Genomic DNA, 14,529 nt, shown 5'->3' on the forward strand with positions numbered 1-14,529 from the left:
GTGTAGTGTACTTAAATGCATGATTTGCAGCTTAAGAAAAAGTTTGTTTTTCTAATTACACAAGTAATGCTTGTTCATTGTTCAAAATTTTAAAACTGTAGAAAATCTCAAAAAAGAAAAATTTTTAAATCACCTGTAATTCTACCGTCTGGATATGATTGTTGTTTAGATAGATGGCCTTCTGGGCTTTTTTTTCTTTTTCTTTTTTTTTTTTATGCACACATATAGAGGTAAATCATTTATGTTTTCATTCTGAGTTAATTATTATGTTTAAATGGAACACAGCTTCACTACTTAACAGTTTTTACGGCTTTTAAATACCATGTGGTATCTACATGTCGTTTAATAATTGGTGTCTTTTGCAGGTTTTTCCTCTTCTTAGATTTTAAAATTTCTTGTTTATGTCTTTCTTCCTTTTACTCATCTGAATTATCAAAAACCTAAATGCTTAGAGAAACACCAAAAATTAATGTAACCGAATATATTTATTAAGAGTAGATATGATTTGAATTGGGCGGCATCACCCAGACATACCAGGAAGGCGCTTTGAAGAGAGGACAGTGAAAGCCCGTTATATTGGTCATTGTTATGTTAATTTATCAGAAGATAACATCAAAGCATGAGCAGGGTTTAAGGATCTGTCAGTTACAGAAACAAAATCACCAAGGACAGGCCATACATCCTAAAACACAGCCTCTAGTCAGACCCTGGAGTTCCTGTTTCCAAAGCTGGCTGCACTGGCTGCAGGTAGATAATTTTCCAAGAGAACGCAATGCCTAAGGCAAAATGCTCTAGCTAAGCTGCTTACTAAGCTACTGTTTGACCTGAAGGTGACTCCAGGGAACCAGTTCCTTTAAGGTTCAAAAGGACACCTAAGAGTGGACGGCCTGGGTGGGTCACCCCAATTCCGTGAACCCAGAAATCTGTCCAGGAGAAAACAATTTCATCAGTCTCAAGAGTACTTTGTTACTTAGGAAAGTATTTTCCTTTTGTAAAATTTATGTAATATGCCAAAAAAACAAGATGCCTAGGCACCCATTCTAGACCGAGTTCTATAAACTTTCTAGCAAAATGAGGTGATGGGATCACTTTTAGTTAAAGAAAAAAGCCAAATTAGCTAACATAAAAATCCTCCTATGAAAACTGTAGAGTGTGTGAAAGAATTCTAATGCAATACAAATAATCAATGCTTCTGTTTTAACAATTTTAATATACTCTGTGTATCATCCAATATGAAAAAAATCCCCTTTTCTTCCATTAATTGCAGCATTTCTCCCCCATCCAGCATTTTCTTTACATAAGGCCCAGAGATTGTGATGTAAAACATCAGAGACCCATCCCATTTGCTATAATTATGAAATATCTAGAATGTTATCTCAAAATATCAAGATCCCATAAAAACAAACACTTGTTCAAATTTTCATGACACTGTTATCGACTTTAGAAACTGGCTCAAAAAGTAGTAATTTTTTTCCTCCACCTAATGCTTTATTAAGCTTTGTTGACCTATATAAAGGTTATAGGGAAGGAGGGAGAAGGGGGATTAGAAAGATTAGTCTGCCACCACTCCTAAAAATATCAGAGTGATTTTTTTTTCCTTAATCACATAACTGTAACCTTCTGTCTACTCAGAGCAAACTAACATTAAGATGAAGTCTAAAGAATACATTCTTTATTTTCTACTACATTCGAATATACATGAAGACAGAATGATAATACACAGGTGTTAGAATTCTTTCAATCTCTGAAACATTTCAACGTTTGGAAAATTTCAAAAACATTGTCCAGTAGTATGTCTTGTAAATGCTTATTGACTTAATAAAAAAATGCATGAACAATTTTTGTTGTTTATTTATACTCTGCCTTGCTGCAAAAATTTATTTTAGGCGGTTTACTGGGATAGACAATATAGCAGGATAATAAGAGAGGAAGATGGTATCTAAAGACGTTAGGGCAAAGAGAAAACAGAAACATAAGATAAAGTCACGGTTACTGTTTGGTGTTAGAAAGCCCAATTTACTTGTTTTCTAGTAGCCAAAGTGAAAAAAAAAAAAGTGTTTATAAAATTCTGTGTCACAAGAATGCTATAAAAGTCACTGTATTGCTGGAATTTTTTGGAAAAAATATACAGACTCCACATTTTTGAAAAGAAGTCAACAGAGAAAATTTTTATTAATAAAGAGTTCCCACAGTTAGAACACATACTTGCCCAGTAGCCTCCTGACTGGTTGATAAGTCAGAATTTCACAAATGTCAGCTGGGCACATTGATACTCTGTGTTACAGAAAAATAGTGCATGGGCTGCCACCGTACTGGCTTTCCAAGTGTCCTATAGTACACTTAAGTTCATAGAACCCCTCTAGATGGGGAGAAAGGCCTGTTTGTGCTGGCTTCTTGACCAGAGCATCGTTCCTCTATCTCATCTCCACAGTGTGTTTCCTTGTAAAATTTCATTTGAATGAAAGATTTAACAACTAGAAAGATATCTGCAAACCACTGGCTTAGTGGTAGCATTAGGACCATTGCAAAATTAAAAATATATCCATGTACCTCTGAAATTTGGCCTGGCTGTAAACAGCGCAATAATATAACGAGACATGTTGGGTGATGCAAAAATTCCCAGGCCAGGAGTCAGAAGACCTGAGTACTTGTCCCTTCTCTGCCACAAATTAGCCCTGTGACCTTGGAAAAGTATTTTGATCTCTGAAACTTACTACTTCTTTTGTAAAATGAGAGTATGATTACCAAGACCTCTCCCAGCACCAAGACATTCTTTCATGTCAAGCTCCTCCGTTGTCAAAGGAGAAGGAACAGTTGGGAGATGTGACAATTCTCTGTAGAGAACTTGAGCATGGAAAAAATTTTTAGAGGAAGGGTAATTAGTTGCTCTGTCTAGAATAATTATATTTTGCTGTCAATAGTTCGTCTAGGTTGGACAGCAGGAAATGTTTGCTGGCAGCACAGGCTTTTTGGTAAAAGGTGACTGAAGGGTTGTCTGGGCTTTTATGCTGACATCATCAGAAGTGAGTGGTCAGCAGTGACAAGATCTGAAAGAGAGCATGATGGAGAATCTGTTAGTCTTCTCAGTGAGGAGGACCTTGGGGGTATTAGCAAGGACAGTTTGGAAACACAGAAAGTTAAAAAAAAAAAAAAAGTAGCATTTTCAAAATTATAATTCATTAGCATAGGTTTGACTTCACCACTAACAACTTAGCATTAGAAAGGCATTTTTACATTAAATAAGTCATTGTGAAAAAATAAAAATTGGAATTACTTTTTAAATGCAACTTTTTTCAACTGAGTGGAAAATACAAATGAATATTATTGAGATTGTATGCAGAATTTTTTGTTGAACCAAACCTATTGCCATCAAGTCAATTCCAACTCATAGCAATCATGCAGAACAGAGTAGAACTCCCCTTAGGGTTTCCAAGGCTCTAATCTTTACAGAAGCATAATGCCACATCTTTCTCCCACAGAGTGGCTGGTGGGTTCGAACAGCCCACCTTTCGGTTAGCAGCCGAGTTCTTAACTACTACATCACCAGGGGTCCTAATTTTCTTCCTTTTTTTTAGTTACCAGGTACCATATTATTATAATAATCAGCTCACCATGAAAACATTAAAAGTTAATTTTGAGATCCCATTAAAAAATTTAGATTGTCTCCGTTTTCTTAGAATTATATATTTTTTTAATTTATGTTTTTTAGAATAAACTGAGCAACAGCCTGTAAGTACAATTTATATGTAAGCACAAAAGAAAACGCAAATTTATATCCTTTTGCGCCTGGTAACTTTTCCCACAAATTTTCCGTCAATTCTTTTTTTGGTTAACTTTTAATTCAGGACATTCACGATATTGTTTTTTCTTGAGAGATTTGAGTTGGGTAAGTTATATTACAACCCTGGAAAGAAATAATTCATTTCAACCTGTACTGAACATTTTATGTACAAGACACCCTGCTTGACATTTGAGGGTAATACAAAGGTAAATCAATGAGGCCTGCTCTCAGCTAGCATTTACTTCTAGGAAGAAGACAAAGAAGAATCACTTCTGGCAGATTCTAAGTGAGGGATCAGGGACAGCTATGCAGAAATAGCTTCAAGGAAGACAGGGCTTTTAGTCAGCAGGAAGAGAGGCATGAAGATTATTCTAGAAAAATGAGGAAAAGCACAAAGGGATAGAAGTATGTGCCATCAACTAAATATATGAAGGCCACTGAATTATATACACTTTAAAAGGATGGATTTTATGGTATGTGAATTATATCTCAATAAAGCTGTTTATAATCTATGTGGCATTTGTGGCAGAAACATATGATCCCTGGGGCAGTACAGAAGGAGATGAGATTGGAGAGAGGTTTGGGGCCAAAACACACAGAAGGTCTTGAATTGGGGGTTTTGTTCTCCAGGCATTAGGAAACCTTTTTAAGCATGAGGGTCAGTATGACTTTGTTGATTTTAATATATGAGTCTGCTGGCAAGCTGAAAGATGCATTAGCTGTTAGAGAAAGTGAGAGTAGAGAGAAAAGTTAGGCTATTGGAATAACTCAGACCAAAGAGTTTAAACTAGCGAAGCAGCAGTGGGGTTGAAAATAGAGTGTTAAAATGGCTGGATATTCAAGATTAAGGGAGCAAGAAGAATCCAAGAAAACCCCCAAATTTCTCATCTTTCTTATGTATAGAACAAGGGAATTGTATTCATTTTCTGTGCTGCATAACAAATTACCACAAACTTAGCAACTTAAGGCAACACACATTTATTATTTCAAATTTTCTATGGGTCTCTGGAAACCTGTGGAACTCTAGTCCAGATACAGCTTAGCTGGGTCCTGTGCAAGGCTGCAGTCCAGGTGTTGGCCAGGCCAGGTTCTCATCTGGAGGTGAACTGGGCCCGGTTTCAGGTCATTGGCAGAATCTGTCACCTGGCTGTAGGACTGAGGTCCCCAACTTCTTGCTGACTGCCGGCTGGGGGCCACTCTCAGGTCTTAGAGGCTGCTCACAGATCCGTGCTCACTGACAGATGGAAAATCACATTTTACTCTTGTTCAAATTTGTACATTAATGAGATTGAATATTTGGATGAGTTCATTGCTTTTGTGATTTAGCTTTTTTACCTATCTTTATGTTGAAATAGTCACCATTTTGCTTTGCAGTGTGAGCCACTGTATTTTCTGTATATTGAAACCTCTTGTCATGTGTTGGAAATATTTTCCTCAGTTTGCAGTTTGTCTTTTGACTCTTCCATGATATGTTTTTGCTATACAAAGGTTGAGAATTTTAAGTAGTTAAATCCATTTAAACTGTTTCCAGTTTCCATTTTCAGTGTCAGGTATGAAAAGCAATCCAACTAATGCCCATAGATTAAATTTCACCTATACCTCCTGGTATGTTTATGGTTCCTATGATTACACTGAATTTTCATTCCATATGTTAGGTGCTGTCATTGGTCACAACTCACAGTGACCTTTTGTACAACAGAACGACACGCTGCCTGGTCCTGCTCAGAATTGTTGCTATGTTTGAGCCTGTTGTTGCAGCCACTGTGTCAGTCCATCTCATCGAAGGTCTTCCTCTTTTCACTGAGCCTGTACTGTACCAACCATCATGTCCTTTTCCAGGGACTGGTCCCCCCCGATAACATGTCCAAAGTACATGAGACAGAGTCTCTCCATCCTCACTTCTAAGGAGAATTCTGGCTTCTTACTTCTTCTAAGACAGGTTTGTTTGTTCTTCTGGCAGCCCATGGTATTTTCAGTATTCTTCACCAACACCATAATTGAAAGGCATTAATTCTTTGGTCTTCTTTATTCATTGTCCTATTTCACATGCATATAAGGTGATTGAAAATACCATAGCATGGTTCAGGCGTACCTTAGTCCTCAAAATGACATCTTTGCTTTTTAACACTTTAAAGAAGTCTTTTGCAACAGATTTATTTGCCCAGTGCAGTGGTCATTGATTTCTTGACTACTGTTTCCATTGGAAACCGTGGTGACATAGTGGTTAAGAACTACGGCTGCTAACCAAAAGACTGGTGGTTCAAATCCACCAGGCGCTCCTGGGAAACACTATGGGGCAGTTCTGCTCTGTCCTTTAGGGTCACTATGGGTCGGAATCGACTCGAGGATGAGGTTTGGTTTTGGTTTTGGGTTTCCATGGGCGTTGATTGTGGATCCAAGTAAAATGAAATCTTCGACAACTTTAATCTTTTCTTTTATCATGATGTTGGTTATTGGTCTGGTTATGAGGATTTTTGCTTCCTTTATGTTGAGGTATAATCCATACTGAAGGCTATAGTCTTTCATCTTCACTGGTAAGTGCTTCAGGTCGTCTTCGTTTACAGTAGGCGAGGTTGTGTCATCTGCATATCCCAGGTTGATAATGAGCCTTCCTCCAATCCTGACACCACGTTCTTCTTCATATAGTCCAGCTTCTCAGATTGTTTGCTCAGCACATAGATTGAATAAGTGTCGTAAAAGGATACAACCTTGATGCCTACCCTTTCTGATTTTAAACCACACAGGAATAGGGATACATCTTTATTTTTTCTGAAATAACGAATTAGCTAGCATCTTTTGTTGATTAATCATTCATCCATTTCCTCCTGATTTGAAATCTCATTTTTGTCATATGCTAAATGTTTATATGTGTATGTGTGTATTTGCCTAAAAATATCTGCCCCAGGAGCATCCCAAGCCAAACCCACTGCCGTTGGGTGGATTCCTACTCATAGCTACCCCATAGGGTTTCCAAGACTAAATCTGTATGGAAGCAAACTGCCACATCTTTTTCCTGTGGAGCTGCTGGTGGTTTCAAACTGCCAACCTTTTGGTTAGCAGTGGATTAATTTAACCACTGCGCCAGCAGGGTTCCAGGAGAATCCTATGATTCTTGAAATTTCTAGCAAGAACATTCCATTAACTTACTGTTTATAGGATGCTCTCAAGTATAATACTTAAACATACTGTTGCATAAAAAGCTTATCCAATGCTTGTTTGTTACTTTAATGCTTGAGAACTAAAGATTCCTCCATCTATTTGCCTTATCAGAGAATTTTCATTATCAGCCAAAGATTTCTTTTTTATGTCAGCTCACAACCTGCCAGGGTTAAAGGCAAATAGTGTTCAGGAGGTCAGACATGGAGAGACAGGGGGACCCCGTACCACCAAGAAACAAGAGCCAGGCGTATATCGAGTCCCTTGGGCCCAGGTTCCCTGCGCTGAGAAGCTCCTCAACCAAGGAAGATTGATGATGACGACCTTTCCCCAGAGCTGACAGAAAAAGAAAGCCTTCCCTTGGAGCTGGCAGCCTGAATTCAGACTTCTGGCCTCCTAGACTGTGAGAGAATAAAATTCTCTTTGTTAAAGCCGTCCACTTGTGGTATTGCTGTTATAGTAGCAGAAGATAACTAAGACAGATACTAATGCCTTTAAGAATACTTAAGAAGGGGCCTGGGTGGTGTAAGCAGTTTGCGATTGGCTACTAGCCTAAAAGTTGGCAGTTCAAACCCACCCAGTGGCTCCATGGAAGAAAGGCCTGGCAAACTGCTCCCGCAAAGATTACAGCCAAGAATACCCTATGGAGCAGCTCTGCTCTGTAACACATGAGGTTGCCTTGAGTTGGGGGCCAATTTGACGGCAGCTAACAACAACAAGAACACTTTCAGATGAGAAATCCAATAAAATCTTTTGGGTGCATTTCTTGGCATTGACAGAAACTTGTGTTCAATGAAGTCCACTTTGTGAACCTATATTAGCTGCTATATGAGTCATTAAACATCTATAATTCTAGTCCTAATAAAAAGTTTTGTAAGTGAATTATTTCATATGTGCTTCTTCATTGTACTTCATTGTCAGTGTAGAATATTCTTAAGGAAACACTGGAAAACCTTTAATTGTACAGTATCCTAGTTAGTGCTCATGGATTTGTAGACACAGCGACACTTGTTTTGCTCTATGTGTAACAAAAGTTTGATTCGGAATGGTCAGAAAAAGCAGGACTAAGGATTCCCCTCAAGCCCTGGTGTTGAAGTAGTTAGCAGCTTGGCTGCTATCCAAAAGGTCAGCAGTTTGAAACCTCCACCCACTCCTTGGAAACCCTATGGGGCCGTTCTACCCCATCCCATAGGATCGCTATGAGTTGGAATTGACTCGACAGCAGTGGGCAATGGGTAAGGGTTTCCCTACTCTGCAGTAACTCTGTCCAATACCACAGGCTCTCTACAAGATACAGTTTGTTCTAGGCACTCATTTCTTCCAACATATATTTTTTCTGTTTAATTTAAGCTGTTATTGGGTCAAAATATATGGACCTCTTGGGGGGTCTTTTATATTTATCGTTCATAAAATGATGCTTGGCTTTCTAATAAGGAAGTTCAGAGGAAAAATCAAAGTATCTTCATCTTATTTGTAGGATGGGAGCTGCAGACAACATATGTAAAGGACAGAGTACATTTATGGAAGAACTGACAGAGACAGCAGAAATAATAAGAAAAGCAACGTCACAGTCCTTGGTTATCTTGGATGAGTTGGGAAGAGGGACAAGCACCCATGATGGAATCGCCATTGCTTATGCTACACTTGAGCATTTTATTAGAGATGTAAGTATCCTGCATACCTTTTGTATGTTGGTGGTACATACTACACAAATAGTTTTCCTGACTTGAGTATCTAAATATTCAAAATTATTTTTAATTGTTAAGATTGACCCTGTCCACATAATTGATCATTATTACCCTATACACTGAGCTGAGATAGATTAGTCCTAAGTAATGTTTGTAAATCTTTGATGTGTCTTCCTTTCTTTGCCGAAGCACAATAAACCTGGTCTGCAGGAGAAAGGTCTCCATGGCAATATATTCACCCAAGACTCTTACCTAATTATCCTTGGCAAGCTCTAAATCAAGAGAAGGTACAATCTATTTGCAGTCCAGTCCCTGAGGAAAGAACAAAAAGGAGATGATGTCAGTTTACCCTGTGGAATCTGTTTTAGCTGTATCCTAAAAAATCTGAATATAAGGCCTTTGATCTCTTTTGTATCTGTTTGCTACATCACTCTTTGGTACCTAAGCCTTTTCATCAGAGTGTGTATCTAAGCATCTCAGTATGAAATATTTTTGTGTCAAAGTTTACATCTCTATATTTCCTTCAAACTCTCTCCTCTTATTTACTCCATCTGTCCAATTTGGTCTTTCAGCCCCTAAGTCTTATCTGTACATCGGCCTTTCTTTTTCTTTGTTTTTTTTTTTTCATTTTATTCCTTTTTGTGTCTTCCTTTCTCTGCATTCCTCCCCCTCAGTTTTGTTACTCTAAACATTTATTTAATTACATACCTTAATTATGACATGTTCCCTACTTTAAAATGTATACTTTTTCGTCTTTTAAAAGGAATTTATATTCCTTTGCAAAAAGATGTAGCTCAGTGACTTTTCTTTAATTATTATAGAAACTACATGTTAAGGAAATTGGAGTAAAGTAACATCAGTATGTGTCTGTCAGCTTGTCTATTGTGGTGGCTTGTGTGTTGCTATGATACTGGAGGCTTTTCTACCAGTATTTCAAATACCAGCTGGGTCATCCTTGGTGGACAGGTGTCAGAGGAGTTTCCACACTAAGGCAAACTAGGTAGAAGGACCTGGAAGTCTACTTTAGAAAAAATTGGCCAGTGAAAACCTTATGAATATCAGAGGTACATTATCTGATTATAGTGCCAGAAGATGAGCCCCCAGGTTGGAAGACACTCAAAAGATGACTGGGGAAGAGCTGCCTCCTCAAAGTAGAGTCAACCTTAATGATGCAGATGGAGTCAAGTTTTTGGTACCTTCACTTGCTGATGTGGCATGAGTTAAAATGAGAAGAAACAGCTGCAAACATTCATCAATAATCGGTATGTGGAATGTACAAAGTATGAATCTAGGAAAATTGGAAGTTCTAAAAAATGAAATGGAATGCATAAACATCAATAAACTAGGCATTAGTGAGCTGAAATGGACTGGTGTTGGCCACTTTGAATCAGACAATCATAGGGTCTACTATGCCGAGAATGACAACTTGAAGAGGAATGGTGTTGCATTCATCAGCAAGAAGAACATTTCAAGATCTATCCTGAAATACTATGCTGTCAGTGATAGGATAATACCCATACACCTGCAAGACAGATGAGTTAATACGAGTGTTACTCAAATTTACACACCAACTGCTAAGGCCAAAAGGAAAAAATTAAAGATTTTTACCAGCTTCTGCAGTCTGAAATTGATCAAACATGCAATCAAGATGCATTGATAATTACTGGTGATTGGAATGTGAAAGTTGGAAACAAAGAAGAATTGGTAATTGGAAAATACGGTCATGGAGATAGAAATGACGCCAGAGATGGTATGGTAGAATTTTGCAAGACCAACAACTTCTTCATTGCAAATACCTTTTTTCAACAACACAAACAGCTACTATACACATGGACCTCGCTGGATGGAATACACAGGAATCAAATCTACTCCATCTGTGGAAAGACACAATGGCAAAGCTCAATATCATTGGTCAGAATGAGGCCAGGGGCCAGCCGCACAACAGACCATCAATTGCTCATATGCAAGTTCAAGTTGAACCTGAAGAAAATTAGAACAAGTCCATGAGACCCAAAGTACAACTTGAATATATCCCACCTGAATTTAGAAACGGTCTCAAGAATAGATTTGACACGTTGAATGCTAATGACCAAAGACCAGACTAGTGGTGGAGTGACATTAAGGACATCATACATGAAGAACTCAAGAGGTCATTAAAAAGACAGGAAAGAAAGAAAAGACCAAAATGGATGTCAGAAGAGACTCTGAAACTTGCTCTTGAATGTTGAGTAGCTAAAGTGAAAGGAAGAAATGATGAAGTAAAAGAGCTAAACAGAAGATTCCAAAGGGTGGCTTGAAGACAAAATAAGGCATTATAATGATATGTGGAAAGACCCGGGGTTAGAAAACCAGAAGGGAAGAACACACTCAGCATTTCTTAAGCTGAAAGAAATGAAGAAAGAATTCAGGCCTCAAGTTGCAATAGTGAAGGATTCTATGGGGAAAATATTAAACGACACAGGAAACATCAAAAGAAGATGGAAGGAATACACAGAGTCACTATACCAAAAAGAATTGATCAATGTTCAGTCATTTCAGGAGACAGCATATGATCAGGAACCAGTGGTACTGAAGGAAGAAGTCCAAGCTGCACTGAAGGTAGGAACTGGTAGAATACCAATTGAGATGTTTCAACAAATACATGCAGCACTGGAAGTGCTTATTCATCTATGCCAAGAAATTTGGAAGACAGCTACCAACTGACTGGAAGAGAGCCATATTTATGCCTGTTCCCAAGAAAGGTGATCCAACTAAATGCGGAAATTATCGAACAATATCATTAATATCACACGCAAGTACAATTTTGCTGAAGAACATTCAAAAGCAGCTACAACAGTACATTGGCAGGAACCTGTCAGTAATTCAAGCTGGATTCAGCAGAGGGTGTGCAATGAGGGGTATCATTGCTGATGTCAGATGGTTTCTGGCTGAAAGCAGAGAGTACCAGAAAGATGTTGACCTGTGTTTTATTGGCTATGCAAAGGCATTGGACTGTGTGGATCATAACAAATTATGGATAACATTGCAAAGAATGGGAATTCCAGAACACTTAATTTTGCTCATGAGGAGCCTGTACATAGATCAAGAGCAGTCGTTTGAACAGAACAAAGGGATGCTGCATGGTTTAAAGTCAGGAAAGGTGTGGTCAGGGTTGTATTTTTTCACTATACTTATTCAATCTGAATGCTGAGGAAATAATCCGAGGAGCTGGACTATATGAAGAACAGGGCATCAGGATTGGAGGAAGACTAATCATCAACCTGCGTTTTGCAGATGACACAACCTTGCTTGTTGAGAGTGAAGAAGACTTGAAGCACTTACTGAAGAAGATGAAAGACTGTAGCCTTCCGTATGAATTATACCTCAATATAAAGAAAACAAAAATCTACACAACTGGACCAATAAGCAACATCATGATAAACAGAGAAAAGACTGAGATTGTCAAGGATTTCATTTTATTTGGATCCATGATCAATAGCCATGGAAGCAGCAGTCAAGAAATCAAACGATGCATTGAATTGGGCAAATCTGCTGCAAAAGATCTCTTTAAAGTGTTAAAAAGTAAAGATGTCACCTTGTAGACTAAAGTGTGTCTGACCTAAGCCTATGCATGCAGAAGCTGGACGATGAATACAGAAGACGGAAGAAGAATCAATGCCTTTGAATTATAGTGTTGGTGAAGCACATCGAATATACCATGAACTGCCAAAAAAAATGAACGGATCTGTCTTAGAAGAAGTACAACCTGAATGCTCCTTAGAAGCAAGGATGACAAGACTTTGTCTCACATACTATCAGGAGAGATCAGTCCATGGAGAAGGACATCATGCTTGGCAAAGTAGAGGGTCATCAAAAAAGAGGAAGACCCTCAATGAGACGGATTGACACAGTGGCTGCATCAGTGGGCTCAGGCATGGTAACGATTGTAATTATGGTGCAGGACCAGGCAGTGTTTCGTTCTCTTGTACATAGGGTTGTTATGAGTTGAAACCAACTTGCAGGCACCTGACAACAATAGCAATAACACTTAGGCCAAGTAATTAAACTTAGCATCACCATTACTGGGTCAAATTGACGTCACATGCTTCCTAATGGAAAGTACTGAGAAGGGTATGTCACCTACATAGATATGTAATAATCCTGGAAAAAATGTCTGATCTGAATCTAACCATGAGGAGATAATCAGACGAATCCAAATTGAGGGATATTATACAAAACAATTGTCCTGTACACTGTAAAAATATTAACATCATAGAAGACAAGCAAAGGCTTAGGGAACTCTTCTAGATTAATGGACTAAGTATAATGCATGATCCTTGATTTTTTTTTAAATGCTATAATGAACATCATTGGATCAGTTGAGGAAATTTAGATATGGACTCTATTAGGTGATAGTAATAATGATATCAATGTTAAATGTCTTGAGTAATAATTTTATTCTGATTAGGTAGGATAATACTTTTGTTCTTAGAAGACTGAAGCTTAAGTATCTAGGTGTGAAGTGTGAGTGTATGTGTGTGTAGAGATGGGAGGGAGGGAGGAATAGAGAAGATGGCAAAATATTAATGAATTTTCCAAATAAAGAGTGTATGGATGTTCATTGTACTATTCTTGAAATTTTTATGAATTTTTGAATTCTTTCAAAATAGAAAAGTTTTAAATAAAATAAAATTTAAAAATAAATTCATATTTACTGTATGTTTTATTGCTTTAGGTGAAATCCTTAACCCTGTTTGTCACTCATTATCCACCAGTTTGTGAACTAGAAAAAAGTTACTCACAACAGGTGGGGAACTATCACATGGGATTCTTGGTCAATGAAGATGAAAGCAAAGAGGATCCAGGTATGAAATATTCCTGCAAAAGTATAGTTAGAATGCTGCTGGTTTTCGTGTTTGACAATTTAAAGTTTATAGGTACAAGCACTTATTGCTTGTAAATAATACAAGCTGTGAATGTCAGTTATAATGTTTGTCTAAATGCATTTTTGTCTTGAAAGTAGTACAACCATCCTTAGAAGCAAGGATGGTGAGACTATGTCTCACATACTTTGGATATGTTATCTGGAGGGATCAGTCCCTGGAGAAGGACATCATGCTTGAAAGAGTGGAGGATCAGTGAAAAAGAGAAAGACCCTCAACGAGATGGATGGACACAGTGGCTTCAGGAATGGACTTAAGCGTAACCATTTTGAGGATGGTGCAAGACCGGGCAGTGTTTCATTCTGTTGTGCGTAGGGTCGCTACAAATTGGAATAGACTTGATGGCACCTAACAACAACAGCAAATGCATTTTCTCTAAGCTTAAAAAAAAGCTTAGGAACTTGCATTTATCCTTGCCGCTCTGAGTCCTTCTGTAGTCTTCCTTATCCACGTGGAATGACAACCCTTTTTCTACAAGAGGAGAATGAAGGGGGCACTTAAGTTTTTCTCCATGCCTTACGTTCTTTTTTTTTTTTTTTAAACTTTAATCACAAGATGTTCTTTTATTTATTTATTTATTAATAATTTTTGTTGTGCTTTAATTGAAAGTTTACAAATCAAGTCAGTCTCTCACACAAAAACCCATACACAACTTGCTAGGTACTCCCAATTACTACCCCCCCCCCCATGAGACAGCCTGCTCCCTCCTTCCACTCTATCCTTTTGTGATCATTTTGCCAGCTTTTAAGCCCCTCTACCCTTGCATCTCCCCTCCAGGCAGGAGATGCCAACATTGTCTCAAGTGTCCACCTGAACCAAGTAGCTCACACCTCACCAGCATTCCCTCTCCAACCCATTGTCCAGTCCAACCCATGTCTGACGAGCTGGCCTTGGGGATGGTTCCTGGAGTGGGCCAACAGAAGGTCTGGGGGCCATGATCACCGGGGTCCTTCCAGTCTCAGTCAGACCATTAAGTCTGGTC

At 38.3% G+C, this 14,529-nt stretch overlaps 1 protein-coding gene across 3 annotated transcripts in view; it reads left to right on the plus strand.

Annotated features, from left to right (window-relative positions):
• MSH3 (mutS homolog 3) overlaps window positions 1-14,529 on the plus strand; it is a 223,320-nt gene that overhangs the window by 191,533 nt on the left and 17,258 nt on the right. For all 3 annotated transcript variants that reach the window (XM_023545593.2, XM_064273635.1, XM_003407981.4), the window contains 2 exons: window positions 8,415-8,601; window positions 13,340-13,469. In XM_023545593.2, the coding sequence (XP_023401361.1) occupies window positions 8,415-8,601; window positions 13,340-13,469 (317 nt within the window). The remainder of the gene's footprint in view (window positions 1-8,414; window positions 8,602-13,339; window positions 13,470-14,529) is intronic.

The sequence above is a fragment of the Loxodonta africana genome, chromosome 2 (genome assembly GCF_030014295.1).
Source record: "Loxodonta africana isolate mLoxAfr1 chromosome 2, mLoxAfr1.hap2, whole genome shotgun sequence".
Classification (NCBI taxonomy): Eukaryota; Metazoa; Chordata; class Mammalia; order Proboscidea; family Elephantidae; genus Loxodonta; species Loxodonta africana.